Source organism: Populus trichocarpa, chromosome 8, assembly GCF_000002775.5.
Source record: "Populus trichocarpa isolate Nisqually-1 chromosome 8, P.trichocarpa_v4.1, whole genome shotgun sequence".
Lineage (NCBI taxonomy): Eukaryota > Viridiplantae > Streptophyta > Magnoliopsida > Malpighiales > Salicaceae > Populus > Populus trichocarpa.
In genome coordinates, this window is record NC_037292.2 from 9,272,927 (window position 1) to 9,288,477 (window position 15,551).

The 15,551-nt window shown below is 36.6% G+C and overlaps 2 protein-coding genes across 5 annotated transcripts; both read left to right on the forward strand.

Annotated features, from left to right (window-relative positions):
* Nucleotides 1-1,916: 1,916 nt before the first annotated feature.
* LOC7457819 (zinc finger protein 4) lies at nucleotides 1,917-6,962 on the forward strand. 3 transcript variants are annotated; one of them, XM_024607802.2, is made up of 3 exons: nucleotides 2,070-2,571; nucleotides 4,326-4,419; nucleotides 5,868-6,962. In XM_024607802.2, exon 3 carries the CDS (start codon nucleotides 5,946-5,948, stop codon nucleotides 6,687-6,689), a length of 744 nt encoding a protein of 247 aa, XP_024463570.1. In that variant the 5' UTR covers nucleotides 2,070-2,571; nucleotides 4,326-4,419; nucleotides 5,868-5,945; the 3' UTR covers nucleotides 6,690-6,962. The 3 variants fall into 3 exon arrangements, with proteins under 3 accessions (XP_024463571.1, XP_024463570.1, XP_002311543.1); XM_024607803.2 differs by lacking the exons at nucleotides 2,070-2,571; nucleotides 4,326-4,419 and adding an exon at nucleotides 1,917-2,051; XM_002311507.4 differs by lacking the exon at nucleotides 4,326-4,419 and having other exon boundaries at nucleotides 2,071-2,571.
* A 2,786-nt stretch (nucleotides 6,963-9,748) lies between these two features.
* Nucleotides 9,749-14,928, forward strand: LOC7471436 (protein OBERON 3). Of its 2 annotated transcripts, none has more exons than XM_024606695.2 (2): nucleotides 9,749-11,792; nucleotides 14,112-14,928. In XM_024606695.2, the coding sequence occupies exons 1-2, from the start codon at nucleotides 9,935-9,937 to the stop codon at nucleotides 14,693-14,695; spliced, it is 2,442 nt and encodes an 813-aa protein (XP_024462463.1). In that variant the 5' UTR covers nucleotides 9,749-9,934; the 3' UTR covers nucleotides 14,696-14,928. The 2 variants fall into 2 exon arrangements, with proteins under 2 accessions (XP_024462463.1, XP_024462462.1); XM_024606694.2 differs by having other exon boundaries at nucleotides 9,758-11,792; nucleotides 14,106-14,928.
* Nucleotides 14,929-15,551: the final 623 nt, after the last annotated feature.

Here is a 15,551-nt window from a genome sequence, read left to right on the forward strand (position 1 = left end):
GAATTTGCGGGAAGAATTAATGCGTGAAAGCAAAATCACGAGACCATCTCAAGCATCCAGTTCTAATGGACAAGATTGAAAGACTTAGCTATGAGTTCAACAAGGATCTGCCAACGCCTCCTAATTAATTATGCGAGCCTGAAGTGTAAGCTTGACATGCATGTTGATGGAGTTTTCGCACCCTGGAGAAGAAAAGCAAGGATGAGGAACTGAAACTGGATATAATAAGAAACTCAAAACGTCAAGGATCGGCATGAAACGAAGGAGAAGATGCAAGCACTAAAGGCAGAAGTTCAAAAGTCAGGGGCTTCCAGTTCTGAAGATTTAGATGAACATACAAAGGAGAAGAGCATAGCAAAGATGAAGAAAGATATAGAGTGGGAATTTTCAAAAGTCCATGGATTAATTTGAATGCATGCCGAGACTGTGAAGGCAAAGGAACAACGTCTAAGCTTGGAAAAACAAGCCCGCGTGCTGGCACATAGAAGAAGAAGAAGAAGAAGAAGCTTAGGCCTGTGTGGGCTTAGTCTTGTTTATGCTGTCATTATTTTGTTTAAATAAGATGGATGATACGTACATCGTATATCAAGATTGATATAAGTGTTCTATTTTCTTAAATAAAATGGATACGGAGGAGGACGATATAGCATAGAGTTCGAATTTTAATTTTTAACTTATTTTTATTTGAAAACACACTTCAAAACATTTTAAAGATCTCAATAATTTCATTTTTAATTGTAAAATATTTTTTAATCATTCTAAAAACTAAATCAAATGAAAAAACTTACTATTATAATCTATTTTTCTAACTTGTCTAAAGGACAAAATTATAATCATTGAAATTTATTTTTTAAAATGAAACCATTAATATAAAATTTAATTTTTTTTTTGGTTAAAATATAGATAGCCAAAGTCTTTCTTTCATCTACCACTTTTCAGGTAACTTTGTCTTCCATTTTATAAAATTTGAAGACCGAAAAAAAAAAACATAAAATCACATGAACGAAGAAAACAAAAATAATAATGAAAGTGTACTTTGCAGCGTGAAGTACAAGGAAACAATGAAATTCACTGTAAGCGAAAGTAGTAGGTGAGAGTAAGGAATGATTGATTTGTTTGTTTTTTATTTAAAAATATATTAAAAAAATGTTTTTTTTAAAAAAATTATTTTTAATTTTAATATATGAAAATAATTCAAAAATAAAAAAATAAAAATAGTAATTTTGTTCGAAAGGGCAAAACATGCTCAAAGTATAATATAATATAACACAATATACTAAACAATTGACAAATTGAAACTAGGTAGTACCACACATCACGGCACTCGTCATTTGACTGGATTGATGTAGCTTGTAGGCACCACGAGCTTGCCTAATCAGTAATCACACTGAGCGAAAATGAAATTAAAGATGCCTGTACTATATAGTCTAAAAAGTTAATTTATTGTGTTATATTATATTATACTTTGAGCATGTTTTGCCCTTTTGAACAAAATTAACATCGTTGGTTGGTTTAATGATTGACGCGAATCTAATAATTTCATACTGTAAAAATCCTCTCAAAAAGTAAAACTTGTATACATGTGCGTTTGTGTGATTTTCAGATTCAATAATATTTCTCAACATTCTCTCATGACCATTACAAGATTGATTTGCTTCTTAAACGTGTGGAGGATGCTATGCTTACGCTAAAGAGTTTGAGTTTTCTATTCAAGAAACAACCAACAAAAAGGGCTGGGCTCCAAGGTGGTCTGTGAATTGTAAGAAGGAATGGGTACACATCGCAGGCGAAGTCTGGTCTATGGCCCTGTCTCAATCCCGAGTGACATCAATAGGCCACATTATCTTGCAGAGTGGTGAAGAATGAAGATGACTTGTGATATAATAAAAAGACAAAAAAGTATGGGCTATGTCAAGGTTCATGTGAATGTAAACTGCACAAACCAAGCGTCAGAGATGGAGGTGTTATGACAATAAAATGAAAAGGAAACAGAGGGTGAAAAAACAATGTAAAGAATCTGACCCACGTACTATTCGACTCGGTCTTCTGGGGTACTCTCTCTCTCTCTCTGTTAAAGTTGGATGAGAGCGAAGTTTTTAGAAATGAAGAAGTCGCAAACATTTGAGTGTATTTCTGTGGGGCTTCCCATCTTTGTTTCTTTGCTTTCTCTGTCTTTTGGTTTGCTTTTTCACCCTCACACATCAATTCTCTCTCATGTAGCTGCTGTCGATTGAAAGACTAGGAAAGAGCCCAAAATTCAACGTTCTGAGTGGTTGCTGCATTATCTGCTTTTCTTTGCTTTCTTTTTCTTCATTTATTTCATTCTCTGACTTATTAGACTTTGCACCATCTTCTCCTTTTCTTCAACTTCTGCTTTCCCATAATTGTTCGCATCTCTCCCCAGTTATTCTTTTTTTTTTTCTCTACTTTCACCCCCTCCATAAGTGGTAAAAAACCCACTTTGTTCACTCAATTTTTCTCTCTTTTTTTCTGATACTCAAACGGACTCTCTCTCTCTCCCCAAAGCAGTACTATGTCCCTGAAGCACACTCAGAAATCTCAAGATACCATGTAAGGAACTTCTGCCGCCATCTCATCACCCTTTTTATTATCCGCTTCTTCTTCCGGTTTCTGAAGCTCTGTTACTTTCTTTGTGTTCCTTTTTCTTTTTATTTGGACAACTTCTTTTGTGTTATAATTAATCTTTTTCATTCTTTGAGTGTATAATATATCTACATATTCTAAATTTCTAATCCCCCCTATCATCTAGGGTTTGTTCAGGTTCTTGAAATGTTTTTAATATGTATTGTGTTGTTGCTGATTTGGGGTTCTGTCGATGGCCTGAGGTTGAGTTCAATTATGTGCCTTTTTTTAGTTTTCTTTTATAGTTGTTGATAATGTGGGGTTTTTGCTTTTACTCCCTTGTCTTTAGCTGTTCTTGCACACAGAATCGGAGCGGCTAATCTGTAATGCCCTTTGTTTTGAATGACTTAGGCAATCTCTGCTGCTTGCACGAGCATAGAGCTTTTGTTCAGATTGAAAATGCATCAAACCATTCAACTAAGAATTGTTTTTGCATCACTTAAATCATTATCTTCAACATCTTCGAAAGGAAAAGGAGTTATAGGTGCATTCTTAATTTCTTAAAATGCTTTTCCTATATGTAGGATTGCTGGTTTCTAACCTGAATGATGTGTCCTTGAATGTAACCTAGTCATTATATATTTCGATATGGGGTGGTGTTGCAGTTCTATTAGTTTTAGGTATCGCAAGGATTGATATAATCGAAGTCAGACAGTTTTATCTAATTGGATATCATTATTCACAAGTTGTCAATCAAATTCAGTGCCATTTGATCACAAATGTCATTAAGTAATTTTCTTGAGAGCAAAGTTTAAAAAACTGCAGATGTTCTGTCAAAAATGATCTAGTCTGGTTATGGAAAAACATTAAATGAATAATGCCTACGTTGCTTCAAAGAATTATGCATGATAGACCGTGAAAATTCATGAATTGTGTTGGAGTTTGGGAGATCTGCTGCTTTACCATGTGAGATCAAATTTGAATAGTTGTGAGATGTTCTGCATCGGTTCAGAGGTGCATGGTTTTTACTTTCCATCACTTTAAGGGGCTAGATGGAAAAGTAATTTGAGGAAATGGTTTTTTGACCTTAACCGCTGCAATTTGGATGGGGAAAAAAAACATCTAAAAGCTCCAACACACTGCTAATTCTTTGCAAAAGTATTACGAAGTAGTTAGTATAGATGCATATATACATGTATTTGAACTTGTTTACAGAGATATACATATCACAGACACTAGGAATTAGGAATAACAACACAATTAAAGTGCGAAATAGGAAGCATCTAGTGGTCGGTCCAGTGATATGGTTAATCATTCATAGGAATCGTGTGAGGAAAACAGACGCTCAAAATAACTGATGTGCTGCTATTATAGTGATACTTTATGATGTTTACTGAAGGAGAGAAATATTTATCACATTACAGCTTGCATATTCAATGCTTCTGATTATCTTTTGTACATGTAGTTGGAGTGTGAGAAAAGAAGCGAGGTGAGAAAAAATAAATATAAATTCCATCCCATTCCGTATATAAATGAGGAAAGATGTAGAGAGAAGGAAGAACTTTCAGTTGTAATTTCTTCTCAAACAGATTTCCTATTCCTCTCTAAAAGCTGAGACAATTGAAGAGAAATGAGAACTATGCTGCCTGTGGACTGTGCAGCTGTGAAAATTTTCTTCTATCAAGATTGATTTATCTTTGTCTAGTGCATTTCATGAACTTTCTTATGGTGTGCATTTTTAGATCCATTTTCTTACTCAAGATGTTAAAGAGATTGAAGATTAATCTGGAGTTCGACGGTAGCGGTCTTACTTCTGTTTGCAACTGATATTATGAGGTTAGTACTACTAATCGAGTCTGACTCATATAGGTTTAGACTGATTAATTAGTTCGAGCCAGGGGATAGAAAAAGTTGTTGGATGTTAATCATCAGACAAGGCGGGATTTGACCAATTTGTTGGTTAGTGTAAGTTCCTAAACTTGGATGGAATAGCATCTTGATTTGACCAATTGTACTGCTCATCCAATTTATTTTCGGGCAGAAGCATATTTTTCCTGGGCTCCATGTGTTGCCAAATTTGCAAGAAGGTACTGCAATTAGCATCGTTATTGTTGGAAGGAATCACATACCATCATACCATGACATTAATTGGTCGTAAGTTAGGAGAGGATGCATTACACTTCCAAATGGTATGCTAAGGTTATCAAGTTGAAATGCTAAGGAGTGTTTCAAGCGCAGGAGTGAGTCACAACCAAGACGTTAACAGGTTGGCTGGAGAACTTACTATAAATGAGGCTACAAATGGTTTAGATGCTGTCCACATGGACACAGCATGAAGGTCGCAGAAATACACCATTTTTATTGTAAGTCTTGATTAGCTCAGGAAATTCCCTTAGAAATTGTGGCGTTGATTTAGAAAAGTTGAGGGAAGCTCTTAGACAATGGTTGATCATGTGTACTGTAGATTACTGGATGTCAGTGAGGAAGAGTGATAGCATTCAAGTAGAAGAGCCAGGGAATGAAGTCATCGATCTGAAAGTCAATTTGGTTTAAGTCATGAAAAGGGAAGTGACAAAGTTATGAGAAAGTATATAATTACTTGCCAAACATCTCATGTAAGATACGAGTTTGGCCATGAAAGGAGGAAGATGTAATTCCTTGCGTGATTTGGTATCAAGTGAGTTGAATATATTTAAATGCTTCAAAGCATCTTATTTACTTGCTGATTCAGAATAAGTCAGGTGTCCAAAATCCCTGTAGATTGTCTATCATCCTCTCCCAGTTGGAGAAACTTTGCCCAAAGTTTTGAAGTGATGAGATATTGGTTTGAGTGGCTCCGAAGTTATGCTCCTGTCTTGGAACGAGAACATTTTCGATGATGAGATAGCCTTCAGAAAAAGATGAAAGGGAATAAATAGCCTTTCCATGGTATTATTACAATCATTAGGAATGAAGAAAAATATATTGGTCAGTTGATTTGTTCATGGGTCACCTCAACTGGTGTGGATTGTAAATTATGTCATGATTGTTGTTTGTTCCTCATTGTTCTGGAATCTGGGGTGTGTTTTAGACATTTCAGGTAATTTGGACGAGTTAGAGTTATTATCTTGTGATGTGCTGCACTGATTTGTTGTGCTTTCAAGGTAATGCAAACAGGCACTATATGTTTGCATGCTTGGTTTGTGGATACTGGATAGAGCTGACTGTATACATATTTGTTCCAATGCTTTCTCGTAATTTTCATGCTCACATCAAGGCTATTAACTGAATCCTTGTAAATGCAGGTGAAGCACTAGCCGGTTCTAAGCAGTTTTCCATTGGTAGTACATATAGACCGAAGTGCTTTACTGTTTCACCCAGTCATGATATCTCCAAAATCCAAATCGGATTTTGAAAATGATTTAGAAGTTAGTAGCCAAGTAGCATCCAACATATCTGTGCACGAACTATCCCCTGATCCCTCCAAGGATAGCACCACCCCTTCTTCCTATCTCACGGATCTCGTTAAGCATCAAGAGAATTCTGTGCCAGTTTCCCTTGACTTATCACTCCACTTCAACTCCAGTGAGATTGAGTTGAAAGGAACAGGTGAGACTAGCATTGAAGTAGCTGCCCATACTCCAGCCACAACCATCCCAAGAGTTTTCTCCTGCAACTACTGCCGGCGAAAGTTCTACAGTTCACAGGCACTTGGTGGCCACCAAAATGCTCACAAGAGGGAGCGAACGATGGCAAAGCGAGCCATGCGAATGGGAATGTTTTCAGATAGGTATACTAACTTGGCTTCTCTGCCACTTAATGGCTCCGCATTTCGGTCTCTTGGGATCAAAGCTCATGCTGCAATGCACCAAAGTATCATACAATCACAAACCCCTCCTGTTACAAGAGGTGGAGCTAGGTTTGAGCAAGGCTATTATGGAATGCCGATGTTCATGGAAGATGATGATGTGGGTCCATACTGGCCTGGGAGTTTTAGGCGGGTTGGTGAGGCAGTTGGTGGTAACTCAGGTTTAGAGTTGGCTCAAAGTCCGAATATGAATTTTGAAGCAAGAGCACCCCCACCAAGGACAGATTCATCAGCACCTGATCTTACTTTGAAGCTCTGAATTCCTTTTACTTTTTTGAATCTTATTTTTCTCCTAGACATACTTACTCATATCACTTTTCCCTTTGTACAGTGAGATATGCAATGTCAATGGCTATGAGCTTTCTAATTTTCATTAGAACTTCGCTCCCTATCTCTTTCTTATTATCATTTTTTTTCTTCTTGGTGTATTTTTATAGTTCCAACTATGTTGTTGTGCTCTTTATCTACAAGAATTTTGGAGGTCTAAATCAATGGAAAGATCTCGCAGTATATTTATATTACTGTTTTTTTATCTTTATTTTTATGGATTCAATATCAATGAAGTTGTTTCTTTTGGTTTCTTGAAACAATTATTTTTGCTGGTCAATCACTTTTTGATTACCATCCAGGGAGTTGAATCTTCTCCTTCCTGCAGGACCATTAATTCTAATGGGAGGCTGCTCCGCCGAGTCTGGTTACGAGTGGTTGATCACCAAGCTCCCATGCCCACCTTCAATGGGTTCCAGCTGGAAGGTTATTTGGAAACTTCCGCTGCTGCGAGTAATTAATCAGATTCATTTACATATTTTATAAGAATTCTTTTATCTGCCGGAATCCAGATACATACATGTCCTGTAAACTTGGAGCCTATTTGATAATTACCCAGGGCTTCTTTTTTTTCTTTTTTCTTTTTCTCTCCGAAAAACCTGCTGAAAAGTTATCGGGCAAAACTTTGAAGATCCTTCCAAAAAGTTATTTAGGATTCAAGAATTAGAAGCTGTAAAACAAAATTCTTAAGACTTGATTTCAACAGCGCCAAACACTAGTATAACCACAATCATATTAAAAGCTGCAACTATACCAGCAAGCTTTGTTTTCGCTGGCTTCTGCTATACATCGAATGATTCGTTGCGTCGATTAAAATGTATTGCATAAAAAGTTTCCAGCAAAATTTCTTTTCGTTTCATTTCTCACGATTGTAAATTTCGTGAGATGTCTCTATCTTTTACCAACTTGATCAAGTTCTTCTTTGGTAGCGCATCTTCCTGGATGCAGGACAATATTATATTCTTTAATATTGGCTGCAAAATTCCAAAATTAGACGTGTTTCCTCGCTTATCTTAAACTCGTTGACCAAGTCTACTAGTAATCTTCACTTTACGCGTCTCTGAATTCTAGCAAGAAAGTCCTTCTGTTCTTCAACCTTTTCCTATGCCACTCGAGAAAGAAACGTCTTCTGCTTCCGAGAATTTCTTGTCGCTTGATTTCAAAAGGGAAAGAAAGAAAGAAGACAAGCTTATAATTGGTGTTGGTGTTGTTGTTGATCGTTGAACACAATCACACATAATGAGGAAAAGCCTTGATATTTGCATGTCAGCATGCAGGTGATATTTGTCGAAACCATTTCTCTCGACCTTTCAATCTTCAGTTGAGATTCTCTTAAATGTTCGAAGTAGACGATTCCGGGTAAACTATATTTTTAACTTCTGAAAATTTTCTTGAATATTTAAGGTGAAAAATAGATATAACGTGATGAAAAAACTACTTTATCGAAGAAAAAATTAAACCTAAAAAGAGACTTTAGAGAACAAAAGGTCTTGGGAATAACTAGATGGAGCGAAAACCCTACCTTTTCTGGTCCATCAATTACGGATAGATTTTATTTTTATCCTCCTGAATTCATTAATGTTTTCCTTCGACCCCTGTAGTTTATATATTTATAGTTTTACACTTCTAGTTTTATATAACATTCCAATGTTACCCCGGTCCATTGAATGATTTTGACTTTTAGATTCTTAAGGTTTCTATGTGTTATTTTTTTTTTTATAGTTTAACGTGGATGTCTGGGCCAGCTTGCGCGCATCTCGATTAATTCTATAAACCCTAAAATTAATAACCATGTAAATTTTCAGTGAATTTCTATGTGTTATTGTTTATATAGATGCGTGTGTGGGTGACAGCATTGGTAGAAATTTAAAAGAAAAGAAAAACAGAAAAACAAGAAAATTTAAATGGAATTCTAGAGAAGTGAGCCTAAAGGGCAAAATAGAAACTTACTCAAGATTTTAGAGATAAGATTAAGAAAGATTAAACTATATATAAAAATAGAAGCGAAGCACTAATATATGACACGTCAACAGATTGACTTTGGAGTTTGGACTTGGTCGTGGTCCTTTTTTTTTTTTATATATATATAATTTTATCTTTTATCAAGACACGGTGTTAATACTGTAAAGGTACTTCGTCTGTCCTCAAGCAAGGTGAAACGATCAGGGCCTGTTTGTTTTTGTATTTTAAAAATATTTTTGATAAAATTTAAATTTTTTTAATTTTTTTATTAATTTCAAATTAATATGTTTTTAATATTTTCAAATTATTTTGATGTGCTGATATCAAAAATAATTTTTAAAAAATAAAAAAACATTATTGGCATGCATTTTAGCACGAAAAGCTATTTGAAAAGCAACCGCAACCACATTGACAAACAAACCCTATCTGTTTCCTTTAATAATATAATCATATCTCATTAATTTCAAACCAAGATGAGAGATTGGTCGGGACGATTCAATCCGAGGGGTTTCTACCCAATATTAAATAAAAACATTTTCTTTTAGCGTAGATCCCCTCCCCCTCCTCTCAGGCATTTACTTTCCAAATATAATAATAATTACTGGTACATGGAGGGTTGGGCCGGAGACAGGTTCCTTCCAAAAAAATGCTTTGTGAGACATACCCTGTCCTAAAATAAGATTTCAGTGCATCGTACCTGGTACCGTTAATCAGCTTAAAGTAGACTCACCTTCGCCACCATCACCATAAACAAGGGAAGTCCACAGCTTTTCTTCTTTTGGATGTTTTCGGGTGGAAGCAGCAGTGAAAACTGGCAACAGCATTTGAGTTGATATATATATATATATATATATATATATATATATATATCATCAGTAACTCAAGGGTTCAATAGTCAATACTGGCAGACTGTTAGCCGTTTTGTATGAAAATTAAAAGGCTTTGAAAGTTTCAGCCTTTAAAAACCGCAAACAATACAAAGACAAATCTGAAAACTTTGTTATTTGATGTCGTCATGTTAGACTTTGCTGTTGAGAATCAAACCCACCCAACTTGAAATGAGGCAATAACCCTCCCACCCCCTAGACCCCCTCATTTTTTCCATCTTGCCCCTCCAGTCCAGTCCACCCTTAAAGCGAAGGTCTTCTTGACTCTCTACCCCCCCGCCTCTCTCCTCCTGTTAAACGCCTGACGTTTGAAAACAAAACAAAGGCCATGTATGGAGAGAAAGATCATCGTGCCTCTAATGGTGAGGTTGAGTCTGAGAGGTCTCTAAACAAAGAGAACCCTGTAGAGAAAATGATTGGTTTGTCTCGAAAGGGAATTGATTTTCTCAGAGAATCAAAGATGGGTTTTGAGGGGTTTGGCTTAAAACCCCAAGAACTCACTCTCAGCTACCTCTGTGAGAACAACAACAATAATCCCAAACTGGGTTTTTCTCTCAAGGGAAAAGAAGTAATCTTTTCAGAGCTTTCTATCCAAGATGAGAAATGGGTTGAGAGGGATTTCTTGAATCTGAGCGAAACCAAATCCAATTCTTCTTCCAAGAGACAAGTCCGCCACGAAGAAGATGAGGAAGAAGTTGAAGAGAATTCCTCAAGAGACAAGAAACAAAAGCTAGGGAGGACTTTAAATCTTTCTTTAGCTTTGCCAGATGTGTCTCTCTCTTTAACCGCATCAAATGCATTGCAAAATGTTGATCCTCTGATTGAGCCAAATCGTAATGAGTCCTTAGGTACGGCGGCGGCGGCGGCGGCAGCAGAAACACAATCCAAAAATAACAACACAAAAACTACATGTTCTAATGATTTCACTGCTGCTTCACTTTCTTATTCGTATTCACACCCGTTTTCACACAATCCTAGTTGCTCTATGACTCTCAATTCAACTGAGAATTACGAGTATTCTGTAGGGAGAGATGATCAAATTTGGTGTGGAGGGGAAGGGACTAATGGATCAGTTCATAGCCGGTTTAGGCCTATTGGAGATGGGATTGTTGCTTTGAACAATAACAATCATGGTGGTGGTGGTTCTATAATGCAAGGTAATCGTGCAACGAATAAGGATTCGTGCAATAATAGTGTCTATAAAACTACTAGTTCGGATAATCTTTCATTTTTTCCATCTGAATTGCCGGCTAGGCCACGCTTAGATGCTTATTCAGGTGATTCTAGGAGAAGGGATTCAGAGAATTTGAGAGGTTTGGAGAGTGGAGATGGAGAAGGTGAAGCAAAAAAGCTGTCTAGACCAGGGAGAATTCTTCGTGAGATTGTTTCTGAGTCCATTCCTGTTATGGCTCAGATAATTCAGGAGGTAGCCGAAGAAACATTGGAATTGACGAAGGAGTACTTGAAGAATCTAATTGCTACGACTGAAAAGAGAGACGAGTTAGTTGGCCTTCAAAACCGGCTTCAGAGAAGGTCTGATCTTACCAAGGAGGCTCTCTTAAAGTGCCAAAGGGAGCAGCTAGAAATATTAGTTGCGGTCAAAATGGGGCATGGAAGTTTTGTATCTGGGAAAGTTCGGGTTCCTACGAATGAGTTGGTGGAGATTTTCTTGTTTATGAGGTGTAGGAATGTGAATTGCAAGAGTATATTGCCTGTGGATGACTGTGACTGTAAGTTTTGCTCGGGGAATAAGGGATTTTGCAGCTCGTGTATGTGTCCTGTCTGTATGAATTTTGATTGTGCTAGCAATACATGCAGTTGGGTTGGCTGTGATGTTTGCTCCCATTGGTGCCATGCTGCTTGTGGCACACAAAAGAATCTCATTAGACCTGGTCCTAGCTTGAGGGGACCATCAGGAACTAGGGAGATGCAATTTCACTGCATTGGGTGCAATCATGCTTCTGAGATGTTTGGCTTTGTCAAGGATGTGTTTGTGTGCTGTGCAAAGGATTGGGGTCAAGAAACTCTGATAAAGGAGCTTGATTGTGTTAGGAAGATTTTCAAGGGAAGTGAGGATTTCAAAGGAAAGGAGTTGCATACTAAGGCTGAGGACTTGCTCTCCAAGCTTGAAAGAAAACTGATGTCTTCTAGAGAAGCCTGCAACGTCATTATACAGTTCTTCAACTGTAAGTCTTCAAACTTCGAACTCCTGCTTTTTCTATGCAATTTATGTGCTATTTCTTCTCATTATTTGAATTGGGTAGATGGTTGAACTCACCTTATGGATTGGTTGGTAAAAATCTGAATTCTTTTGTCACTGCTGACCTTTGATGTCTGAAAGAATTGGGAAAAAAATAAGATTGATGTGTTTTGGTTTCTCAGTTACTGTTCTCTGTATGGACAGAGCTTTGTTGATTGAAGCTTGTTCTTATCTGTTCCGCTGATGTTGTCATTCTTTTAAGTTTTAACCTCTATCCCTTTTCTCCAAATAAGTTTCTTTACATAAATAAATTAATCTGTCAGAGCAGATTGAGCTTAGAGTTTATTGAAGGTAATGTGATAAGTTGCGCATTATTACACACCTGTTAATTAAATGAAGAAAGATTGTATAGGTCATTTTATGTTCAGAGGTGTGAATAATCGGGCTGGGTTCTGCACCCTAAACAATTCTTTTATAGTAACTAAGATGAGTGTTTGGCATGGCTGATGAGTTTTTGATGTTATTCTTCCAAGCTTTCACTCTTGAGCTGGGACATGTCCCATTAGTCTCTAAAAGTGTAATAAAAACAAAAGGTCTCTAAATAAGGAGTTAAATGTGAGGGGTGCAGAATGGTTTTTCTATTTCTATGTATGCTCAAGCTCAGCTATATAAAATTTGATAAGGCTTTGGTTTGGTTTGAGATCCACTTGTTATGCAAAGAGGAGAAGCTTATGCCTTTCCTGAAACTTGGTTTCTTTATTATTGCAAGCCAGGCTTGAGTGCCAATCTGAAAATAGTGCTGTTTTTTGGCTGCAAGTGAATGGAGTTGCTTGGAGATTTGATAAAAGTCTATCATAGATTCATTTAATTGTATTACTAATTATGCTTAAGCATAAATTGAGAGGCTTTGACTGAACAGATGGATTCAAAGATGTTTGAATTCATTTTTGAAGAGCTTAATTGGTTCATATTTAGGCTTGTGAATGTGGTCATTTTTGGTGTGACATGTTCTTTAAGCCTTTTGATGGTGCTGTAGATTTGCTAATTTTGTCCGATCAATTGAGGCTGTGTAATGTACCTGATTATGTATGATGGATTCTTGGAGCTTGAGCTTGGTTATCTTGATTGCATAAGAAGAACCCAAGCTTCCGAATTCTTGAGCCTTTTCAGGATTAAATATAGGGTTGAGCTGAGGTTGAATGCATAAAAAATAATAGCATTGAAGGAAGTAAGTGCTTGGGACTAACTAGAAATAAAGGCCTCTCATAACTTGCACGTGCGAGAGGAGTGCCTTCAATCAGTGGCACATGCCTGCCACCTGTGCCATAAGTCGTAACAAAAGGTTTTCTGGAGAAGGAACCTGCGATCAAGGAAAATTTCCAGTGCTTAAGAGACACAGGGCTAAAGAGAGCCGAAGAACATATATTGTTCATATTTTTCAGGATTTCACTAGTTTGCCTAGTAGTGAGAGTATTCGGCTTACATTCAAAATATCTTTGCATCTAAGAAATATTGAAGGTTTAATTGGTCCTTCCATACGTTAGTTTAAACAACTCCAGGAACAATTTAACTGCTCTTCCAACAGCCTTTTCCTTTATGAGATATCTAATCTGTAATTTGTCTGAAAGGTGTAGTTTGTATAAACTTGATTTGCAAAATGGCCTAGGTTATTTCCTTAATTCAGGATGCCTGATTTCTTATTTCTGGGTGCTTACATGCATTAGTTACAATCTAACAGCAAATCAGTTCAAACACAAACCCTGCAGTGCTTGAGCTTTGCAGTTTTGACCACCAAAGGTCCAATGTCATGTAGTATGTGTGCTTATCGATATGAAATTTCCAGTATCATCTTCAAAAATATGAAGTTAGTGGGAAAAAATGTTTGGTTACAAGCAATTTGCCTATTAGCATGCGTTATCATGTGGGATTGGCAGTCAGGATTCACTGTCCTTGTGTTGTTTCGAACCTCGACGGAGCAAGTCAATGTTCATATGATTTCCAGACTTGCTCACTTGTGCTGAGGTTTTTTTCCATAACCAGGAAACTACATCTCCCTGACTGGCTGTGCTAGACAGTAATATAACTGGGATCTTAGCATGTCTGTTCTATGACGGAAAAAACAAGGTAGAATGAAGAAATAAATTGAAAAAAGAAGGGAAAAAATCCTTCTTTTACGGCATTAATCAACATTTGCTCATCACTAGATTGTGAACTTCAAACTAACTTTAATTTTCAAGGTTATTTTAGTCATTTATGCTCAGAAATTCAAATCGTATATTTCTTCTTTTGGGATTTTTAGATGCAGATGGTATGTCAGATTTTCCTGCTTCTGGTGTTTCTGCAAAAGAATTGATGCCAACAGAAGCTACCCATAGAAAAGATGCAGTACCTATGCTGCCAGCAACTTCTCTCACTCCAAAATATGCCATTTACAACATGGGCTCTTCAAGTGGAAGACGTGATTCACTACCAAATGATCTACACCGAAATGATCTCAAAGCTTCCCTCCTTGATGTCCTAAAACTTGAAAATGAGTTTCAGTTTGGGAAGTTATCGAAGAATGATGGCTTCAACAGCTTAGAAAGCATTGTGCAGATCAAAGAAGCTGAAGCAAGAATGTTCCAGAACAAGGCAGATGAAGCACAAAGAGAGGCCGAAGGTTACAGGCAGATGATTCGGGCAAAATCTGACAAATTAGAAGAAGAATATGCAGAGAAGCTGGCCAAAATGTGTTTTCAAGATACAGAAGAAACACGGAGGAAGAAAATGGAGGAATTGAAGACTTTGGAAAATACATATTGTAATTACTTCAACATGAAGCTGAGAATGCAAGCAGAGATTGCTGGTTTATTGGAAAGAATGGAGGCCACAAAGCAGCAATGGGTGTAATTTATTCCTTCGGTTTTTATAATTTTGCTCACGGACGATGCGTAATCGTGTGCAATTGTCTTGTATCTTTGCCATTTTGAGCTTGAAATGTTTGTTCTCTAAATGCAAAAATGCACGGCTTTCCTTCCTAGCTGTGGAACTGGGGAGCTTGGAAGTTCATGGCCTTGATGGGAAGAGCAAGGAACAAAACCAGTGAAATTCTATCTTATAGTATATCAAAGGTTGTTTGATACTGTTGGATTTGTTTGGTAGCTGTCCAAAATTGGTGAATGCATGGCAGGATCAGACTTCATAGGGGCCACTGTTGCTGCTGCTTTTGACCTTAAACTCTATGATATCCCTCCCAATATAACTACTGAATCATTGTCTTTGCCCATGTTATTTCATATACCAATGTTTTGATTCTTAATTACAATTGTCAAATGTTACCCGCCCTAGTTGCTGCAGCTATCAGAAATTGTACTCTAATTTATGTATTATACGATTCTGCAGATAGTATATAAAATTATCAGTGCTAATGCACACCGTTGAGGTTGTTCTTACAAGATAATTTTAATGGCGAATAAAGGTAATGAATACGATCCCTTTTCTGGTTTTTTTTTTTTTTTTTTTTAACATAGACGTGTGATCACATTAAGTACCGGTCACTGTGAACCATTGAATTGTTCCATTATTTAAAATATTTTTTTATTTACAAATATATTAAAATAATATTTTATTTTATTTTATTTCATATAAAAATCTTTTTAAAATTAACACATCAATTATAAAAATATATAAAAAATTAATTTTAAATAAAAAAAATAAACTTTTTTAAAAAACACGACTGCACACCATCGGATAGTACCATAACCAT